At 38.8% G+C, this 21,622-nt stretch overlaps 1 protein-coding gene across 2 annotated transcripts in view; it reads right to left on the bottom strand.

Annotated features, from left to right (window-relative positions):
• The window catches only part of NRG3 (neuregulin 3), a 181,362-nt gene that overhangs the window by 8,412 nt on the left and 151,328 nt on the right, over positions 1-21,622 (bottom strand). For both annotated transcript variants that reach the window (XM_053450951.1, XM_053450952.1), the window contains 3 exons: positions 3,689-3,791; positions 1,754-1,880; positions 742-869 (listed from right to left, as the gene is read on the bottom strand). In XM_053450951.1, the coding sequence (XP_053306926.1) occupies positions 742-869; positions 1,754-1,880; positions 3,689-3,791 (358 nt within the window). The remainder of the gene's footprint in view (positions 1-741; positions 870-1,753; positions 1,881-3,688; positions 3,792-21,622) is intronic.

The raw sequence follows: 21,622 nt of genomic DNA, 5'->3' as shown, positions 1-21,622 counted from the left end.
ATATATATATAAAGAAGAAAAAAAATTTACTTTCTTACTGTTTTTATATCGATTATTGGGAAATGTAGATTTATCGCTATGTTGAAAAGGATTAAATACTTTATTGTCTCCAAATGTGATAATGTAAATAATTAACGATATTGACAATAAGATTCTATAATCATTATCGAGGGCATGTTCAGCAAAAATCAATGACATTGCAGACGATGGACAAAGGTGCACTCAATGTTTATTATAAGGTCCTGATTTATAGGCCATATCATGGCTAGGGGAGCAGGCTATAGAAGTCTCATCCTTATCTCATCCTTATCGATGGAAAGGCTTTACGAAGCACATGTCCATGATGAGATCAACTTCGCCAGCTCTCTCTCATTCTTTCTTTCTCTTTTGGGGTTAACGTCATCATGGGAACCCACCACGAGTTGAAGAGCTCATAGCCTCATGTGGAATTTTAAGGACCATAAAACCCAATCAGTCTGCCCAATTTTCCTGGATTAAGACCGAAACCTTGATCAGCCGTTGGTCTCGTCTTAGGTCCAGGAGCCATATGCCCACCCCATGCTTGTTGACATTCCTTCACCGTATTAGCCTTCTGCTTCCTTGAATACTTGGTCGTTACTCTGAAGAGATGAACCCAATTTATCAATAATATGGATTCTTAGAAGCACAACCTTCATTTATGGTGCCACCTTAACAATGAACGCAGGTTTCTGATTTTTCTTGACTCTTTGAAGGACTCACCTGTGGTGTTTCATTGACTGGCTTCCTTTGTCTGGCGGAGGGGTGTCGGAGAAAGGCTGTGTTTCTGAGAAGCTGGATTCCATGACTTTTTCTTTTGAAGGCTCAGGGTTTCTTTCCGAATTCGAATACTGTTGGTAAATCAATGGGCATTTTATCAATTGATAGGAGCCAACGCAAATGGGGAGAAGATTATTTAGATTATTTCTATGTCATAAATAGATATTTTTAAAGGAAAAAAAGGAAAAAATATAATAATGTAAAAATCAACATCAACAAGATGAAAATATCGTTTACTAAAAGTTCTGTTGATTATGAAGTTGAGTTGATTTATGCAGATTTGGCCACTAGGATTAGCGAAACAGATATGAGTTAACAAGGATGGTTAAAATCCTCAATTAATAACATTCTCGAGGTTTACATAATCCAGATAATTTAGTGGGAAATGAGGAAATGTCACTAATATGGGGAAAAAAGCAGAGACAATATTAAGAGTTCTCCATGCATAGATACTGTTGTCGTACAGGTCGAATCTCACACCTTAATTCCCTTGGGTGACCGATATGCCGAAGAGACTAAAACGTGTAAGAAATCTCTATTCCAGCCTCAATTACAGTTTTTCTTAATTTTCTTAAAGATTTTTCTTAAAATCTAATTGGTTTCTTGGGGGAAAAAGTGTGTAGAAATTAGCAGCTTGTCTTAAACTTCTGCTCCGAGAAGAACATTTTTATAAAGGCAAAAAAAACTTCAAACGACAATCCCTGAAAAAATAGAATTTGATGGCAAAAAAGAGAGTCGTTGGGCCAATCCTTGAGAACATGGTAAAGGAGCTTCCTCGCCTTGGCTTTGATTGGATATTGGACATTACCAGCTGGCTTGGTCCAAACATGATCCAAGCAAAATTAACAGACGTCATTATGGGTGTCTATCAAAGCCTTGGACAAACACGATTGCAATATAATGTTGTGTCGGCCATTTTAGTGTTATTAGATTTTGCCAGGTCAGCTATACTCACCTTATGAAGCGGGACTCTGTTTTCACCCAGACTTTTTCCTTTTACTAACAAACTAGAGGCGTGAAGGCAGTAATTCTTCCCAGTCTGGACTTCTTTGAGTTGCTCTTGAATCTTTTTTGTTTGTCTTCTAAAATGAGTAAAGAAAAAGGAAACATAGACATTTCTATATAATTAAATTAAATTATTTTTTTCTTCTTCTTTCTTTACATCGAAAAATGGTAGAAAGTACACTATATGACAAAAGGTATGTGGACATAGAGCCTATGCCATGTAGCATCACTCACTACAGAGTTCCAAACTGCGTCGGGCAGAAGCGCGGTGCGTCGGGAGCTTCATGAAAAGGGTTTCTGAGCCAAGCCAAGACCACTCTGCTCAATGTCAAGTGTCGGCTGGAGTGGTGTAAAGCACAACACCACTGGACTCTGGAGCAGGTGAAACGTGTTCTCTGGAGTGATCTGAAAGTCTGATGGATGATTCTGGGTATGGTGGATGCCAGGAGAACTTTACATACCAGAATGCATAGTGCCTATTATAAAGTTTGGTGGAGGAGGAATAAATGTCTGGGGCTGTTTTTCAGGGTTTGGGCCCCTTAGTTCCAGTGAAGGGTTAATGTTAATGCTGCGCCATACAAAGACGTTCTAGACAATTGTTTGCCTCCAACTTTGTGGCACCTGTTTGGGGAAAGCCCTTTCCTTCTACAGCATGACCGTGGCCTTGGGCACAAAGTAAGGTCCATAAAGACATGGTTGGATGAGGAGGAACGTGAGTGAACGCGCAGAACCCAGACCTCAACCCCATCGAACACCTTTGGGATGAATTGGAATGCCAATTGTGACCCGGGCCTTCTTGCCCAACATCCATGCCTGACCTCACAAATGCTCTTCTGCCTGAATAGCCATAAATTCCTCCACTATCATGCAGAAAAACCCTAACCAGAAGAAGAGAGGCTGTTATTGCCACAAAGGGGGGGTGGATAACTCCATGGTTTTAGAATGGGATGTCCAACAAGCTCATATAGGTGTGATGCTCAGGTGTCCACATACCTTTGGTCATAAAGTGTACTTTACATTGCAAAAAAAAAGGGTTATTCCACCAACGCCTAAAATATACATTTTTTGAATGGTTTCCAATTCCATACTTTTTCATACTTGGGCCTGAAAAGTATTATAATGTAGACAAGATGGTCCTCATTCCTAAAATGCAAACCGTTTTTTCATAAATACATTATTTTTTTACCCAAAGTAAGACCGTATATGGACAGAATATTTATCTGATTGGGTGGGACTTACGTTTAGCCCCACCCATTCTAATGTTTGGTCTGCCATTTTGGAAAGTAATAGATAATCCAAGCACTTATTTTATAGCCTTTTTTTTAGTTATTTCAACACAATCGCTTTATTAAGATTTTTTTTGTAGTATTAAAATTCTTGCCTTTTGATTATTTAATCTTGGGGGCCGGGGGGGGGGGTGTTGCGTCTCTCTGGATCGTCCAGTCATTGAAACTGCGAATCCTTTGATCTGCTAATTTCCATTATGTTAGATTAAAATATTCAGCATTTCAATTCTGAATTTGAAATACGGACAAGAAGGAGAAATCTCTGAACTCTGAGATCGAGACCCAGACAAAACCAGAAACCCTCAGGAAATAAGAGATAGAAGTGCGCTCGTTTTCATACTTATTTCGGTTGATTTGCATATAATCAATGACGTTAATAACACCCACGTTATTGTTTGATTTTAGCTCCATTCCATAACATGTAAAAAGTGAAATTAACCCTTTAATATATCATAGTTGAAATAGAACTTTTGTGAAAGTCATCATCAAGAAGATGATGATGATGACGACGATTATTATTATTGTAACAGAACTTGTACCCATTGCGTTTCACAACATTGAACCTGTACCCATTGCATTTCAAGCTATCGATATCTTACTTTGTCTTGCAGTAGAACGCAGCACATATTAGACCCACGGAGACTATTCCAAAGACGATGCACGAGATGGACAAGACTTGTTGTTGATACACCTCCTCGCTCTCTGCAATTAAGAACACATCTGTTTACAAGAAGGTGGGTCGTTTTCACAGAAAATAACATAAAGGCATGTGTTCTTTCTCCAGGTCTACCAAACATAATATCTGATTCAAAAATATCTGGTACATTTCCATATTTGAGACTTCCAAAGCCGTACAACCTTGACTTTTTAATAGCTTGCCTAATTTGGATTCCCAAATGCGTATACTTATATTTTTTAATAAGGTCAAGAGATAAACTGTTTGCTATAAAGAATAAGAAAAATAACGATGGGTAATTGTATAAATAATCATACATTTGCATTAATCCAAGTTATCTTTTTACCTCGCAGATCAAGAGAATTGTATAATGTATATTATGTCATCATGAATGAACAGAAACGCTACAGTCGTTGACCGGGAGTTTGAGAGCTTTTATTGTATAGACATTTTAGTTACTGTCTGTTCTTCGCGGTTCAACTCTTGACCAGCGCAAAATAAAGAGTCTGATTGGAGGAACACTCTCTGGGTTGCTAGATCAACCTTAAACCATCCTAAACCAGGTGGTGGCTCAGAGCTCAATCACAAGTTTATGACAGTGCCAAGTAGGTCATGTTGAAGGCCAACAATGAGAGACCTCCTGCACACATGTACAGCAATAGCTCCAATTGATTTCAATGGGAGCTCGTTCTTGACACTGATTGGCTTCTTCGACCACTGGTGCACTCTGGAGCTGCAGCTTCTCCTAAAGGTTTCCCTTTCGGCTAAAGAATACATATTAAAGGACATAGAAAGTACGCGTTCTTTGTTGGTGGGGCTTCCAGGGGCAGTGGGGTAAATTTAGAGACAGAGATATTGGTTCCATATTCCATAGTTTGTATACCTGAGGAGCTTCGGATTAAAAAACACTTGACCGAAAATTCGTAACTACCTCGAAATGAATACATAAAATTCAAAAAGTGGCGAAAAATGGGTAAACATAAGAAGTTGGAACGGCCTAGACGAATGTAAAATAGTACTTTTTGGGGAAAGCCGTGGAACGCTCCCCATCTATTAAATTAAAATATGAAATAGAACAGTCTACACGAGTCAAGTAGCGTTTTCTGTGTATGAAGTTCTCTTGCCATACGGATTTAATATCCCTGATAACCTAGGTATCTGATTTCCCGCACACATTCTAATTCCAACTTGGTTTAAACCAGAATTAATTGATTGAAGGCTTTTGAAATCTTATCATCATATTACTTTGGTTTCTGTCATTCCAGAGTTCAAATAATCCTCTTTCGAAAAAGTTTCCTATTGAGAATCCCCCTCTCCCGCTTTTACCTTTTTTTTTTCGTCTTTACAACTTGTCTAAAAATAAGTTTTCAAGACTTAAGTCAATCTAATTTATAAAAAAAACTTCAACATTTTGATCTTCCCCTGCCACTACCCCCAAGCAACGCATATTAGCATCATAATCACTCTGAAAATTGTTCTACGTTCTTAAATCTTGACTTTCTTGTGGACAAACGCAAAGAAAACCCACCGTCCGACTAGATGTGTTCTCCATAAACCGATGCCCTGTCCATATCCCTGGGTGAGGAGGTCCAAACCCAACAAAACAGCCAAAACGGACAATTTGAACCCACCAACGTAATCCTTGACTTTTTACAGAGAATAAAGGTTATTTTTTGGACAAGGTCTGGTTGGCCATACTTATTCATTAATATTTATGGAAAACATGGAAGCCAAAGAACTATGCTCTAAAATATCGTCTTTCCTATGGATGGTTCTCCATCCCCTTACGTCCCCTGACCATAGCCCGGACCAAACATCCAAAAAGGTTCAACTTTAGAAAGGATTCGTTGAACCAAAGAACTGAATCCTTGACTTTCTACAAGGAAGACCATGGTTGACCATACTTACTCATTCATACTTACTTTCTAATCTTTTAAAACATGGAAGCCGAAGATGTTCTACATTCCAAAATCTCAAGTTTCTTACAGACAAATGCAGAACATACCCCTAATCGGATGAGTTCTCCATAAACACATGCCCTAACCATGCAAGGAGTAAGGAGAGCCAAACCCAGCTAAACTGGCAACATAAGCCGAAAGAACCTAGTCCTTGGCTTATTTTGGAGAAGACAAATAGTCATTTGGTCTGGTTGTCCATACGTGAGGTTCCTTCACACACGTTCACCTCAATATTTGCACATTATTCTCTTTCTGACATATTCTGACAAATTCCAATTTACAAGGTGGATAAATATGCAGTTGAGTCTGTTTGCACTCTCGATGTGGTCTAAATTATATTTGTACTTTAGAGTTTACCTAATGAACCGGACTATGGGATGGCTCTCTAATCATACGGGAAGCAGCTGTGTTTGTGATCCTACTGTCAAGGTAACATATGTTTTTATTACCCAATCAAATTTCCGTTCCGTTTTGACTGTGTAGTTTATCGCAGAGAATAGCGATCAAGCACACATATCTAATTATACAAAGTAGAATTAATTAAACCCGAGAACAGGCCTCAGAAATCCAGTCCTTCCTTGAATAAAATGTCCTCTTTGTCCTTTCTATAGTCTGTAAAATCGATATTTTTGTGTTAAAAGACAAAGACAATTTTGGTCCAAACAAAATAGGGGCCATGAACAATGCAGAAGATCCTTCTAGATGGCTTTCACCCCCCCAATCACAGCCAATCCTTCTGAAATCAATGAGCATAAGGGTGGTCTCATTAGACCCCTGAAACTAGGGTGACTACATTTTATTTCTGCCATTCAGGGACACATATACTGCATATATATATATCACATACACACTGATTCACATACACACACCGTCACATACACATAAAATGCATTTTATGTTATTAAGAAGCCTTGGGAACCATGTTGATTTCAGATTTAATAATATATTTATATTTTAATATACATACAATCATTACAGACATGAGCGGTTTCAGATAATTAACCTCTCTTTTACCAGAAATGAGCCGATTCAGAGAATTAACCCCTCTATTACCAAAAGTGAGCAGATTCAGAGGATTAATCCCTCTATTACAAGACATTACACAGACACACACGCAGACAAACACAGTCACGTAAACACACACCTGGTGCTGGCTGTAGCTTATACTTAGCTTGGTGTGAAGGAGGGACCCAGCCTATTAGGAGAGGTTTCTGAACTCTCAGCCAATCTGTTGAGTGTTGAGAAGTCTCTCCTGATTGGTTGAGACCTCCTTCATTCTCATTCTGGTAAAAGGCTGCCCAGGACCCGGGATTTAAAATCCCATTGCGGGACTGTCCCGGGCAATAATAATTTTAAAGGGGCTACAGCTAAAATATGCATATTATTATTTTTTCCCACAACAAATTTGAGGGATAAAGATTATTTTTTTTATTATTATTGTCCCAAGTTGGCCCAATTAAATGTACTCATCTAGCCCAAGTGTACCCATGCTCTGTGGCCAAAGGCTGGCCTCGGTCTATAAAGATACAATAAATGTTGTATATCTTCTGCTTCTGAAAATGCACGGTATATTGTACGCGCACATAATTTAAACCATGAATTAACATAATTAAAGAGCTCTAAAAAAAATCAGAGATAAATACAGGTTGCTTAATAGTAATTATAATAAAAAATAATTTTAAAACTTCAGTAATGATTAATAACTCTCAAATCCCTGGACAACGTTAGATTTCGTGTCATCTTTAATCAGCGCTTCCAGTGTAATTATAATTATAATCCTTTAATTAGACATTTTCACCGTATTAAACCTTGGCAAATAATAGTGAAAATAGCATTTTGGAGAAGCAATACAATTAGCAGTTTATTGATAATTCCTCAGTGCGATAATGATTTTCTTATCAATGACCCATTTCTAGATGTATGTAATAACACCATCCATGTTCTAATTGTTCGTCGGGGGGGGGGGATTACAGGGGCAGATCTCCTTATGTTTGGGTGCTTACTGGGTGCATGGAGGGTGTGGCTGTGGCGTGGTCAGGGTGTGGTTATGGGTGTGGCTACTCTTGTGAAAACTGAAATTTTTGGTTAAGTAGAAAGAAAGGAAGGAAGGAAGGAGAGTGCAAGAGATAGAAGAGAAAATAAAGAGAGCAAGACAAGAAAAGAGAGGAGATATCAGTGAGAGAGGAAAGGAGAGAAAAAAGGAGAACATAGAAATAGAAGAGGGAGAAGAGAGAAGGGTGAAAGGAGAGAATGATGAAAAAAAGAGAAGAAAAGGGAGAGGAGAGAGGCACATACCCCCCACGTTGCCCATCTCTTGCATTCCAGGACCTTGTTAAGTTTGTCACTGAGCTTTATTCACTTGTCCAAAGGTTGCCTAGTTCCTCCACTGTAGAATGGGGACTATCATGGCCACCAGACCACTGTTTCCAAGACATAAAGAGGTATACCCAGGACCCAGGACCTACCATCCTGGACGGTCTAAGTGAAGCTTGCACAGTTAGCAGCAGATATCACGGGGCTCTACAGCCCTTAAAGCCACAACAATGTACATAGAAACAGCCGGAGAGTTCCCAGGTATGATTATTGCTATGCTCACCAGACAGTTTCATCTTGGAGTGGACGGAGATGATCCAGACCTCCTTTCCATCCTTCATGTATCTTTGAATACTCTATGGGTTTCATTTTCCATATCTTATAAACGGCAGAAAATGAGGCTATATGGGTTTTCCAGCAATATGTGGCTTCCAGATGGGAAGTTGGACGCCTCTACTGTACCTACATGATGCCATCACAAGTTACGTTACATGCAATGTCATCACTGAGGTCTTCTGAGCTCCAGGTGGCTTGAAGGTTTTGAGAAGAAGACACAACAGTTCCAGAGTATCATGGATAGGTGAGTATTACATATTTAATGATTTCTTGGGACAACTTGGGACAGGGTGGTGGAAGTTCCTACAATGTTCAATTAAACCTCAAAACAAGACCCAAGGTTTCCAATTTTGAAGTTTAGGTTTATTCTCTACAATATCTTACTTCATCGTCTTATTATCACCCATTTAGTTTGGAAAATAATCTTCATTTTCAGGTGTGAATCAATAAATTATCTCACATACAGTATATGCTATATGTATCAAGATGGCACAGTCCATGTTTTTAAGCGCTCAATCATTAGTGCCCACATATTAGCATCTGGTGACTTGTTAAATTGCTTCCTATAAGTGTGAGTGTAGGAGAATGAGCATGTGGGTGTTACGAACTGAACATTACTTCAATCAGTAACAGAAGAAAAGAATAATTTACTGGGTATGAATGTGATTATTTATTAAAAGTCATTTTCTAAAATTCCGATGGAATCTTCAGTTGATTTTTTCCTACTACTGTTGATAACGTCATCTAAAGAGAAGGGATCCGACTTGATATGACTCTAAGTTGTGTCTAGCCATAATTTCTCAATATATCATACTTTGGGCGCACTTTTCATATAAATATATCCACCAACATTTGGTGGATCCATCAAAATGTGGTGGAGCCATCAATATGTGGTGGACCCATTAACATTTGGAGGAAAACATGACTCCTTCCTTTCATGTCTTTGGGAGAAGCACCTTGCTGATCGTTTAGGTTGGGTTACTTCTACATGCTACCCAAACATTATGTGGCCAGATTTTTGAGGGGTAGGCGGGCCAAATACACCAGAGAAAGATCTTAATTCATTCAACCCACGCCCCAACTAGCTGGCCTGGAAGGGCCATCTGGCACACTGAGCAAATGCCCGGTGGGCCACTGACTGACAGAGCCCCATGGTGACCTGGTGCGTCTCTTGGGACTCCAGGTTGGTTTCTTCAACCTATGGGCCAAGTCACTTCCTACTTCCTGCTTACTCCCCACCTACTACTGCCTCTGGCTCGCTCAACTCTCACTGGTTCTAGCCCTCTCAGCCCCTGCCTGTGAATGAAGCTTAACACCCAGGAGGTTGGGGGGCAAGATTCCAGGTATGGGTATATTAATATGTATAAAGGAACCTTTATAGACACTTCTGTTGTGGAGGCGACACTTCTCATGTTAATTTGTATTTTTTTGACAAATATTAACTTTATTAGGCTTGTTTCTGCACGCCATCATTCACCTGCCTAGTTTTTGGGGGGCACAATCACAATTATTAAGTTGCCATTATATAGCCATTATATAGCCACATCCTAGAAAATTGTCAAATATATTTCCAAAGTTTTTGTCTAAAATTGTAGGTATTTAAAAAAAAAATAAGTAAATTTAAAAGCCTTATTATTAGATTTTTTTTTTAAAAAGTATGTTTATATATTTTAGACAAAAATATGAAATGCATTTTCACCAAATTAAAATTAACAAAAAAAATATGAGGGGAAATATAAAATACTCGCAAAATTTGAAGCTCTTATTCATTTTTCTCCGATAATATCGGTATTAACAATGACGCTTTTTGTATGGAAACCTCTGAGGCAACCCAGCGTGTTTAAATTTATGGGATAAAAAAAAATATTTTTAATATTTACGACTTTCTCAAATTTATTTTGTCAGCATAGCCATTTCGTGAAATATAAACTTGGTTTGCAGGAGGATGCAAAAATATGTATTTTTTTTTTCATTTTTTTTCATTTTTTTTTTTTTTGCTTCAACGGATTCATAACCTCAAGTTTGCCATCAAAAAATGATTTACAGCGGACTATCAGCACATATTTACGATATACTCTGCCTTTTGCTTATCTTCTGCATTTTTTATGTACGTGGATGCTGCTGTAATTTCTCCTGTGGTTAGATATTGCCTTGGATGGTTTAAAAATAGGATTTTTCAATCCGACTTTAACCCCTTAATGACAAAGCCCGTACATGTACGGGCTCAAAATGCATTGTTTTCAATGGGTTTAGGGACCGCCCATTGTCATTAAGGGGTTAATAATATTTGCCCACGGCTTGGGTTAAACAATTTGATACTGTTTCGCCATAAAATCAAATGCTTGACTTTTTTCCCCTATGTCGAAATTAATGCGTTTCCCCCCATCCCCCGATATATCTCAAATTGCTCGCTTTTCACATTAACAGATGGATATTAATATGAAAAACTGCGATCATTAACTATATTAACTTAATTTTCCAAGTTATGCGCTACAAAAGAAATAAAAAAGCTTAGCAAGCTTAGCTTCGTACAAAAAAAATAAAAAATCTTAAAAACTATAAAGGATTTGCTTGGTCTAATAATAATTTATTAATAATTTTTAACAAAAATCCCTTATAATGATTTATTCTGTCTGATCTCTCAGGGGATGGTTCTATGCTCATTATCGAAACGTTCTTCGCCCATCAACATCTCGAAACAGAACGTTCTCAACCGGTACCAGCCAAGTGGCAAGATATCTGCCAGTCCTTCTTTGGGTCTCAAACCTCTGTGGCCCCTCTTTCTTCTCCTGATGCCCATCTTTTTTCTGGGAGCTCAGAATGTTTGCTGGGTATGAGGGGATCGCAGGGTTCTACAGCCCTAAAAGCCCCAATAATATGTATAGAAACATCTAGAAATTGGTTATGTTGTATACACCATGTGGAATGAGTTCACTTCCTGGCCAAATAAAACCTGGTGGTAACTGGACACTCGGTGAGGCGAAAGTTATCTAGGTAGATCTATCTCTCTTGAGGTATTGTGTCTCCAATACTGGTGGTAACCTCCTACACTTGCCAAAGGTCTCCAAAACATGTCATGGCCTTAAAAGGGAACTTGATTTTCACAACATACAGAGACCACACGTGTGTCGATGAAGGACCTTTGGCTTGGCCAATACGTCAGTTTTAGTATGTACTAGACCCAAGCGTAGCCAACTGAGATGTTCACAACAATTGATGGTGCAGTAGACATTGCGTATCTGGATTTCAGTAAGGCCTTTGACACTGTCCCACATCCCAAATAAACTGCAATCTGTGGGTTTAGATCCCAATGTTGTTGAATGGATCAGGCAGCGGCTGAGTGACAGACAACAGAGGGTTGCAGTGTCCAGTGGTGGCTATGACAAGGTTTCCTAGGGGTCTAGCAAGACCCCCTTGCGCATAGCCAACAAAAACTGTTGGGAATCGGGGGCATTGGATTCTCCACCATCTTCAGAAAGTTAAAAAAAACACATAATTATATATACTTAGTACTTTAGTATATGTATTCATCTGTGGTGGGACTGTTTAGGACAATAGAGTGGCCTCTAAATTGGCTTGAAAATTTGACCTTTTAGCGCCACAATTCTCTGTTTTATTTATAATATTTACACTTTAACTTTCGACTTTTTTTGGGCGGACACTAATTAAAGTGACATCCCGGCCCTCGCGACAAGACCTTCATGCCTCTTGAGATCCTCAGTGAGATTATTTCGGAGCTCTCTCTCTCTCTCTCTGTATATCTTCGGTGATTGTGGTGAATGTGCTTGTTCAGTAATTATCAATTAGATTTGGATGTAGACGGCTGAGGAATTTTAAATTGCCATTGATTTGTTTGCTCATATTCTTCAATTTAGCAGGAATAGGGCCTGACAACCATTTTTTTTTTTATTATTTATTACGTGCTAAATTCCTGCAACTCTAATACTCACTGATTTCACATTTTCCATCACTGTCACTTCCAACTTAACAATTTTGTTTTCTACGGCCTGCATCTGTCTTCTTGTAAATCTGCCAACATTAAAGGTTTACTCCGGGGGGGGGGGGACCCATAGGGGATGGAATCTATTGAGTTTCAGGTTATTCTAAATAGGTCAGTCTTATTATTGAGCCGTGTCAACTGCTTTATAGACTACCTGGTTGAGGATATAGTCTTTCGATACAATATTCCTCTAAACGGGTAAATTGTGTAAAATAATGTGAATTGGGTAACGGAAGGTATGAGAATGAAGAATATTAGGTGAAGGTAGATATGTACATTCCAGGTCGTATATGTCATGGATGATGGTCAGGAACTGGATAATCAGTGAGGAGAAAGTCATCTAGGTAGGTCTATCTCTTCATCTGCAATAGCTCCTTGTCTCGAGAGGTTGAGCCTCTGGGTGCTGTGTGGATACCAGGACTTGGAAACTAGGAGAACTGTGACTCTTCACCACAACAGCCACTTTCAAACTAAGACACCAGGACAGCCCCGACACAAGACAACAGAGGATGGGAGAGCATGCATTCGCTGGTGGGCCTTGGAACCTAGCAAGTGTTCCTAACCGATTGAAGTTAGATGGAAACATACTGAATCGACTGAAGCTAGACTGGATCTAGTGAAGCTAGATGGGAACATTCTGAATCAGCTGAGGCTACATTGGAACATTCCAAATTGAGTGAAGCTAGATGGGAACATTCTAAATGGAGTAGAGCTAGACGGGAACATTCTGATGTTGAGTAAGCTAGAATGGAACATTCCAAATGGAGAGAAGCTATATGGGAAGATTCTGATGTTGGGTAAGCTAGATGGGAAGATTCTGAATGGAGAGAAGTTAGGTGGGAAGATTCTGATGTTGGGTAAGCCAGATGGGAACATTCTGATGTTGAGTGAGCTAGATGGGAACATTCCGAATGGAGAGAAGCTAGATGGGAACATTCTGAATGGAGAGAAGTTAGGTGGGAAGATTCTGATGTTGGGTAAGCCAGATTGGAATATTCCGAATAGAGAGAAGCTAGATGGGAACATTCTGATGTTGAGTAAGCTAGATAAGAACATTCGGAATGGAGAGAAGCAAGATATGAACATTCTGATGTTGGATAAGCTAGATGGGAACATTCTGAATGGAGTGAAGCTACATTGGAACATTCTGAATTAAGCAAAGCTAGATCGGAACATTCGGAATGGAGTGAAGCTAGATTCCGATGTTGAGTATGCTAGGTATGGACATTCCAAACCAGATGAGAAATAATTCAGAATTGTGTAAACCTGATCAGCGACAACTGTATGTTCTTTTATAAGCTTGGCTTGACCACAGGTGTGGACTGAGTTTTGTATGTGGCATAATAGGGGCACAAGGGATTTGGGGCACAAAGAGGTTTCCCCTGGTATTTTAGAACCCAAATCCAACAAAATACATAATACATGGAACTATCTCTAACTATCCTCCGACTTACTACACAATAACAATCGTTTAGAAGTTAAAATAAATGAGATGTGAACATGTTTTTAAACCGACTCAGTTATTACCCATTAAAACTAATTACTTCTCATTAGCAAAAGAAAATAGAAATCAATACGTTCAAATGAAAAGATTAATATCCCTTGTGGGCAGTTTATTCGTATTGTATTTTTACTGGTTAGTTAGAATCCCTGTGCGGGAGCCGTCGTATCGGAAAAATAACAAAACATTATCTGGTAGATAACTACAAAATTCCCATTTGCAGAAAGCATTTTAAACAGATTCAGATTTTATGAATATATAGAAAAAAAAATAGTGCATTATATTTTTTTTTAAATTAAAAAAGGAAAAAAAAAATTAAGCCCCGCCCTCTCAAAAAATCAGAATATAATTTTTTTCACTTGGCTTAGGTACAGGAAATAACCCTAAAAAAATAATATTTCCCTTTCTTTCTGATTTTTTGAGAGGGCGGGGCTTAATCATTTTTTTTCTTTTTAATTTAATTTTCTTTTTTCATTTAAACCATGATTTTTGTTAGAAAAATGCTAATTTTAGGGTTTTTTTTTTTTTTTAAATAAAACCTTTGTTTTAATTGGCTGAAGTGTTTTGATTCTAAATTCTAGTTATATGACGAAGCATGCAAACTTCAAACTCATAACGGATAGAAACACATTGATCTTCCAGCACATTATCTTATCTCTTTAATTATGTATCTGTTCTTTCTTGGGTTGAGCTCCCTCTAGAGGTTACTCGGTGGAACTGCAAGTAAGGATTTGACGCTAATTGTGATTTCCTGATGAAAATTCTTAGAACGTGAGGATATTTAGGAAGGTCGAATACTTGAATAATTAAAACTTAAATGAGATTGATAAAATGGATCAATGATCAAAATATATTCTAATTGTATCATTAACAGTGAAGGGTATGGATCTATATTTAATAAATAAGTAGATAACAATCTTACACTTTAGTGAACAATCACCATAGAAATCAATGGAATGTTTCCAGTTATTGCTAGATGTATTTCCATTTTGCACCAATTCCGCTCGTTCTATACTCAATGTGTCACATGCCCTGTACGGACATTTTCAAGGTTATATGATCATATGTATTCAGGGCCGGCTAGATATGTTTCTGTTTCTCCATTCGTGGCCAATGAGGATAAAACGTACAGGATTCTTTCGACAGCTGCTGTGAGAATTGAAAATCCACAGCTTTCCTTAAACAGATGCTTCGGTTTCTGCCCGCCTTCTGCATCTCCCGCTATTCTGTACCCACGGGAAGTGCACCATGGGCAAAACCTTCATGTGGCCTCCACATTTCCTTGGCTCCATCAATCTCATTGTTTTTTAAAAAAATATAAAGTTATTTTGTCTACAGTTGATTCTCTTTTTGCCATTGACAGATTAGGCTGAAAATATTGAGTAATCAGATAAGATAATAGGAATGTCAGGCACTGGTCAAGATGAAAGGTGGAGGAGATGGAATGGGGCGTCTCCATCTATGACATGAGTAGGGCTTGGTGTTGTCACCAATTGTAGAGTCATTTCCGGGACACTCATTGAGTGGATGCTCTGGCGGTGTGGGTCCAGCATGGTCATTGAGTTTATTTGGTTAAGTTGGTAGGAATAAGAGGAAAGTGAGAGACTTTTAAGAACAAAGAGAAAGATGATGGGAGAGATGAGAAAGAAGCAGAGAGAGACTAAAGAGAGGAAAGAGATAAAGGAGAGGAGAGAGAGGAAACAGATGGGAGAACGAAGAGAGGCAAGAGAAAATGGAAAGTTGAAGAGATAGAAGACCCAAACGAGAGGAGGAGACAGAGAGAGAGAAAGGGAGAGAAACGAAACCCCTATTGGCTCCCCGGTTCCTGTTTCCTCCATAATGTTGACTAATATGACCACCAGCCTTACATTTTCCGGGAGTCTTTAGAAACCTGGTCTGGTGGCAACCCTAATGGGGCATGATGTGACACTACAACCCTGCCCACCTAATATCATATGTGCTCCTGCATCCTGATGACCCTTGGAAAATTACAAACAAAAGAGGGACATTTGACAGTGTAGAGCCAGAAGAAAGTTCAGAGGTTGTTCCTGTGGGGATACCAAGAAAACCCTGTGATTTCACCCCCTTGCATGTTAATACCTGCGGTAACTCCCTTGGGATTGTAGAAGGTCTGCTCTCGATGAAACATCACATGCATCGGGATGTAGACATCGAGCCCTATGTGCGTTTCCACGGGGCAGAAAGTGCTACCCTCACCAATTCTCGGCCCTACTGTACATAAAACGACAGTAAATAGGATAGAGATTGCTTTCGGTCGGCCGTTGAACAACAAGCCCACGACGGAAAGCACTATAAAACACTATAATCTCACGCGCAGTCAAGTCAGAAAATAATAGTTTATTAAAGCCAATAATGAAAGCAGTGGGTGCTTACTCTGTTCTTGTCACGCTGTTCATACCAGTACATTAGTTTAGAAAAAAATGTAATGTGGGTTCACAGCATGAAACCCTACGGAGCGGGTCTCCTGCCCGACTCTAAAAGTCTTCAAAAATGCACACGAGATCCGGTCTCTTCGAGACACAGGACCAGAAATAACCAATTGTTTGTTGCGTTTTCCCAACCGCGTTAAAAGTAGATGTTCTCTTACACTACGCCTGCCACCGACGGTTAGATATTGTACAATCGCTGACTTTGACACATACTGAGGGTAGGAGTGTTGCTAAGCAATGCATGGTGTTATGCTAAGCCTCTAACGAAGTCAGACGTGCACCTAAAATTAGCCGTCTTCTCTATCATACAATAAACAATGATATTTAAAACATGTCTGTTGGATAAACGGAGATGGATACGCTTCCTGATGATTAATGCGCTTAAGCTTTTCTCAGATTTTTTTCTTTTCCGGCTTGAAAAATGTGTTTCATGAAATTAAAAACATACAAGTGATTTTTTGTGGTCTGCTAGACCAAGAGATGGACTTTCTAGAGTTAAAGGGTATCATTCCACTCAAACAACGGATCCTGATTTTTAGGTTGTGTTACGGTGGAGATGCCATCTTAGCTTAGTTCTAAAGCCTCTTGGACTTCTCTGTCCCAGAATTCAGGGTTGATAAGTCATGGGTAGGCCTTGAGTGGCCATCTTTAAAAACTAGGTAGGTCAAGAAATTGATTTTTGTTGGAATTGATTTTTGTTGGGCTACCATTTTTTCAGGGTGGACATCTCTTCAGCTGTCCATGCATCATAGGATGAAGACGTGTATTAAGTTAGAGAGATGACCACTGGACCTTCACTTTTGCCTCTTGAAACCTCATTCTCTTTAGAAGGCTTAAGGTGCCTCAGAAATTCCAAGTCTAAAGACAGACAGCTCTGACGCCTTCAACGAATCTTAGAAAAGGAGAAGATGTTTCTACTTTTGTGAGCTTACAATCTATTAAGCTTTGAGGAGGACTGAAACATTAGTACTAGAGACAACTAAGGTCAGGGAGTCAAGCAGATGGCAGCTAGCTTGGACCTCTTTATGCCAGGTTATGAAGAGCAGTAGTCTAGTTTAATGTCTAGTTCAAAATGGCTGTCCTTCTCCCCCTGCTCAACCATGCTAGCATCCGTAGTTACTTACTTCATGTTAATCATCACCACCAGCTCAACCACTCAGAAAGTGATTTGAATAGGGGATGGAGCCTTGCTGATTATGTAGAATGAGAAGGTGGAAGGGTCGTTATGTAGGAAGACATGTATGATTTTTGAGAACGGGAGTTATAAATGGGTTAAGTGTAATGTTATTATTGGGACTCTAATGTGATGCTTTTTTGGCTTTAATTAAACTGAGAAACAGGGGAGGGACACGTTAACGGGAAGGAATAAGCATGCAGATCCTAAGAAAAGAAAGATGGCGGCTCCCATAGTATAGACATATACGGCGTATTGTAATACATACGTATGAATTATTTTTCTGTCTTAATCACTGTTTTTGTACAGAAATATAAAATGTACTATTTGGGGGGGGGTGACGGATCCAATTTAACTTGATAAAGTACAGAGTGATTATAATGCCGTAGAGACGCTTAAATTAATTTTTGATGACACTGAATTTCTCATTAAACATCTATTATTGTAAAAAAACTGTCATAGTAATTTTGCTAGAACTAGGTGAAAAAGTTGCATAAATCCATCCAATTTTGTACTACAAAAAAAATAAATCTAGTATAACTTGGTTTCTATAAAATTCTGTAGAAACTTAGATTTTCACTTTTTTTCCCTGGGTTAAAAAAAAAAAGTTTTTGAAAAACAGTAAAAAAAAGATTTCTTAATTATAGAATATTTCCATAAGAAAAGTCATCAAGTTTTCTTATTTTTTTTAAGAAACAAAATCAGATTAACCCACAGAAAAAGTAGAATCCACGTATAACTGCAGTATTGCTAAAAAAAAAAAATTTCCTTTTTAATAATTAAATGTTTTAATTTATTTATTTTGCTTTCCAGCTGTCTGGATGATTACTCAGTGTACAGAAAAAAAAAAAAAAAAACATTTTAACAATTCTCTTTTACTAGAAAATAAAATAAAAAATAAAATAAAAAAAATTCCATATGAAAATTTCAATTAAAAAAAAAATATATTTTATATATATTTTTATATATTTTTTATATATATTTTTATATATATATTTTTATATATTTTTTATATATATTTTTATATATATATTTTATATATATATAAAATATATATATTTTCACGGCTACATATAAACACAGCTTTGTAAAATACACCTCGACAGGACTATGCACCATCAGCAATTGACTCCGGCTGCTGGCAGCGAGTAGTCTCATGAGACTGTAGGTTGATAAATTCCAGCTCTAGATTGTTCTTGGCAGCACTATGTGAAACACCCGGTAGAGAGATACGGAAGATGGCTTCTGCCAAGGTCAGAGGGTCAAGAGGAATTTAAAATTCCGCAAAACTTTGTTTCAAAAATTCAGTATGCCTCTTACTGATCTACAAAGAAGTGACCATGATCTGAAGCGCCCAACGGGGGGGGGGTCAAAAGTCGCACATTGGAAAAAAAGTTTCATCATCGCCAATATCGTAATAAGGGATTAAATAACGTGATGAAGCAACCGCGGTGGAAATGAAAGGCCGCCTTCAAAAGTTCCAGTTTTTATCTTAAGGAAGTGGTCTCGTCAAAAAAACTGGTCAAACATCCAGGTTCTGTTGGCTTTCAAGATATCACCGTAAGCCTCGATCCAACAGAGGAGAAGACAATTCTAAGGGTAGGATTATGGAGAAGAGAAAGCCTTCAGAGATAAAGTAAAGATGAAAGATTAATTTACTTTACTCAACGTCGTCTTTTTTTTTTTCTTTCAAAAGCTGAGAAGAAATAGAAATTTCAGCTCTTATCTCTGCGGATAAAACCCAAGTCTTTCCTCCTTCTCCCTCTTCTTCTTCTTCTCTCCGTCGCCGGGAGGAAGTCACCATAGAGAGGTATTATTGATACCTCCGATACCCTGGGCTACAAATAAAGTTATCAGATGAGGGGACATTTTTTACCTTTGCCACTGGGTTGGCACTCAAGGGGTTAAACTGCTTTTCGGCACAGGAGGTACCAAATATCATACAAGTGCTATTCTGGATATAATATTTTTAGTACTTTTAATTTTTTTATGTTTTCTTCATTTTTCTAAGGAAATGCATTCTAAACGTAAATGTTCAATGGTTGTTACGGCGCAACGTAGTGGTCTTATCACTATAGCAACCAATGGAATGTTTCTTCCGGTTGGAGCGTTCTATTGGTTGCTATAGTAATAGGACCACAATGGCAGCCAGAGGAATGGCTGATACCTGTTTTAACCCCTTGAGAACTAATGGCATGCCAAGTGAGTCTAGAAAATGTGTCCCTAGAGGACCGGTGATGTATCTGGCATTTTATGGGTTAATGTTGGCATTGCAGCAATGAACGCAGATCAGCGAGGTGAAGCAGGAAGAGTTTCCTCGTGAGCAATTAAATTCCCTCACTGTATTAACCCATACCACTTCTGCTGGGAGGCTGTTTCCTTTGTCTACCAGGTAAAACCTCCCTATATTCCATCTAGAATCTTCTCCCTACATAATTAACCAGTTAGTGATCCAACGTCACATATAAATTAGCAATGATGCAGCCAAGTCATTTACGAATCGTTGGTATGGATTACTTAACCAGTTCCTCGGAAATTCATTACACCACTTCAATACCCGTCTGTTTTCATCCTTCGGCCTAGTTACACACGTGAAGCCCCCCCCGCCCCCCCTGAAGTCATAGGTGAATGCATTCGCTAGCCTCAATGTGTGGTATTCTAAGAAACGGACGGAGGAGATCAATAATAATTACCCCTGCCAACCAACACCTCGCGGGTGTCAGAAGCCTCTCCACCAAGTACGGCCAGTTCTGAGCCAGCATTGATTTTTTTTTTAACGCTAATTTAGTTTAGATATTTGGAAAATAAATACACATTTTTCGAATTGCTCATGAAAAATAAATAAATCATTGTAATCAAACTTAGACCTAGTGGATTCCCAGAAATAGCTGAGAAATGGAAGATGATGAGGAACACAGCGTTTTTGGCTGTTTCCATGGTAACACACGCTCTCCTGAAAGGTAGCACGCACTGCGAGATCATAAGCGGTCGCATTAATACCTTGGAATTTGGGCAAGCTACCTGGAACTCTCCGTCTTCTTGGGTTCATGAGGAGGTGGGGATAGCCGTATGTACATAGCTGGGAACTTTTAGGCTCTGGCTCCGCAGGGTGCGGCCAGGACTACCCCCGGCGGGTTAAATGGGTGGGGGGTGTCAGCACCCCACTCCCATGAGCCAGAGGATTCTCGAAAACCCAGAGAGTTCACAGGTATGAAGAAATGGGCGCTAGGCATGCATGGGGTGAGGTTTCATGCACACAGGGGTGCATCTAGCCCCAGACAGCCTTAACTGGGCTATAAGTAGTCGGGGAGCTGGCATGGTGAAATGCTGAACCCCTGCCTAGAGAAAGTGATGTGGAGACCCAAGGAAGCATTGTTTCACTTGGAGACTCCAGGTCAAACCTGGAGATGTCCTCAGTATGGTCATACGATTATTTGCTTGTTTATATAACCCTCAGGTGTCCAGGTTTTCATGGAACAGTCCCAATTTTACGGGACAGTGGGGATCATGGAGCCAGTTCGGGGACATCTTCTAATCTGAATAGCCCAAGGAATCCCACATGGCCATCTGGGCTCCTCAAGGTGGCTCTTCATTTATGATGGTTGGGTGGTCATGCCCTGACCCAACCTTCTTCTGCATCTTCTCCACCCACTCTCACTTCTGACCACACCCTCCCCATTTCTAGCCACACCCCCAAGCACATATCCCGTTTCGAAGAGCTGGAATTTATGTTTTCTACGCCTCCCTTCAAAGCACCTAACGCCATGACTCAAAATATATAAATAAACAATAAATCACTACTTTAAGCCGCTATTTCCAGTTACCAAAACAAATATAAAGATTACAAAAAAATCGTAGAGATGTTTTGTTAAATTGAGTCTTAAATTCACAATGCATTTAATATAATTATGGATAAAAGCCTCTTCAATCCACTTGAAAATATTTTCCGCTAGTATTTTTTTTCTCTGCCGGCAACACGAAAGATAATTCTATGTAATTTTAGGTAAAAAAAACCCCGGAATTCTATAAACATTGGATAACATTTCAAAATAGTCATTTCTTAAGGTTAATAAAAATATCTAACAAATACATAAATATATATAAAACATTTTTTTTTACTATAAC

Source organism: Spea bombifrons, chromosome 11 (genome assembly GCF_027358695.1).
Source record: "Spea bombifrons isolate aSpeBom1 chromosome 11, aSpeBom1.2.pri, whole genome shotgun sequence".
In the NCBI taxonomy this organism is placed as follows: domain Eukaryota; kingdom Metazoa; phylum Chordata; class Amphibia; order Anura; family Pelobatidae; genus Spea; species Spea bombifrons.
This window is presented reverse-complemented; position numbering and strand designations above follow the sequence as displayed.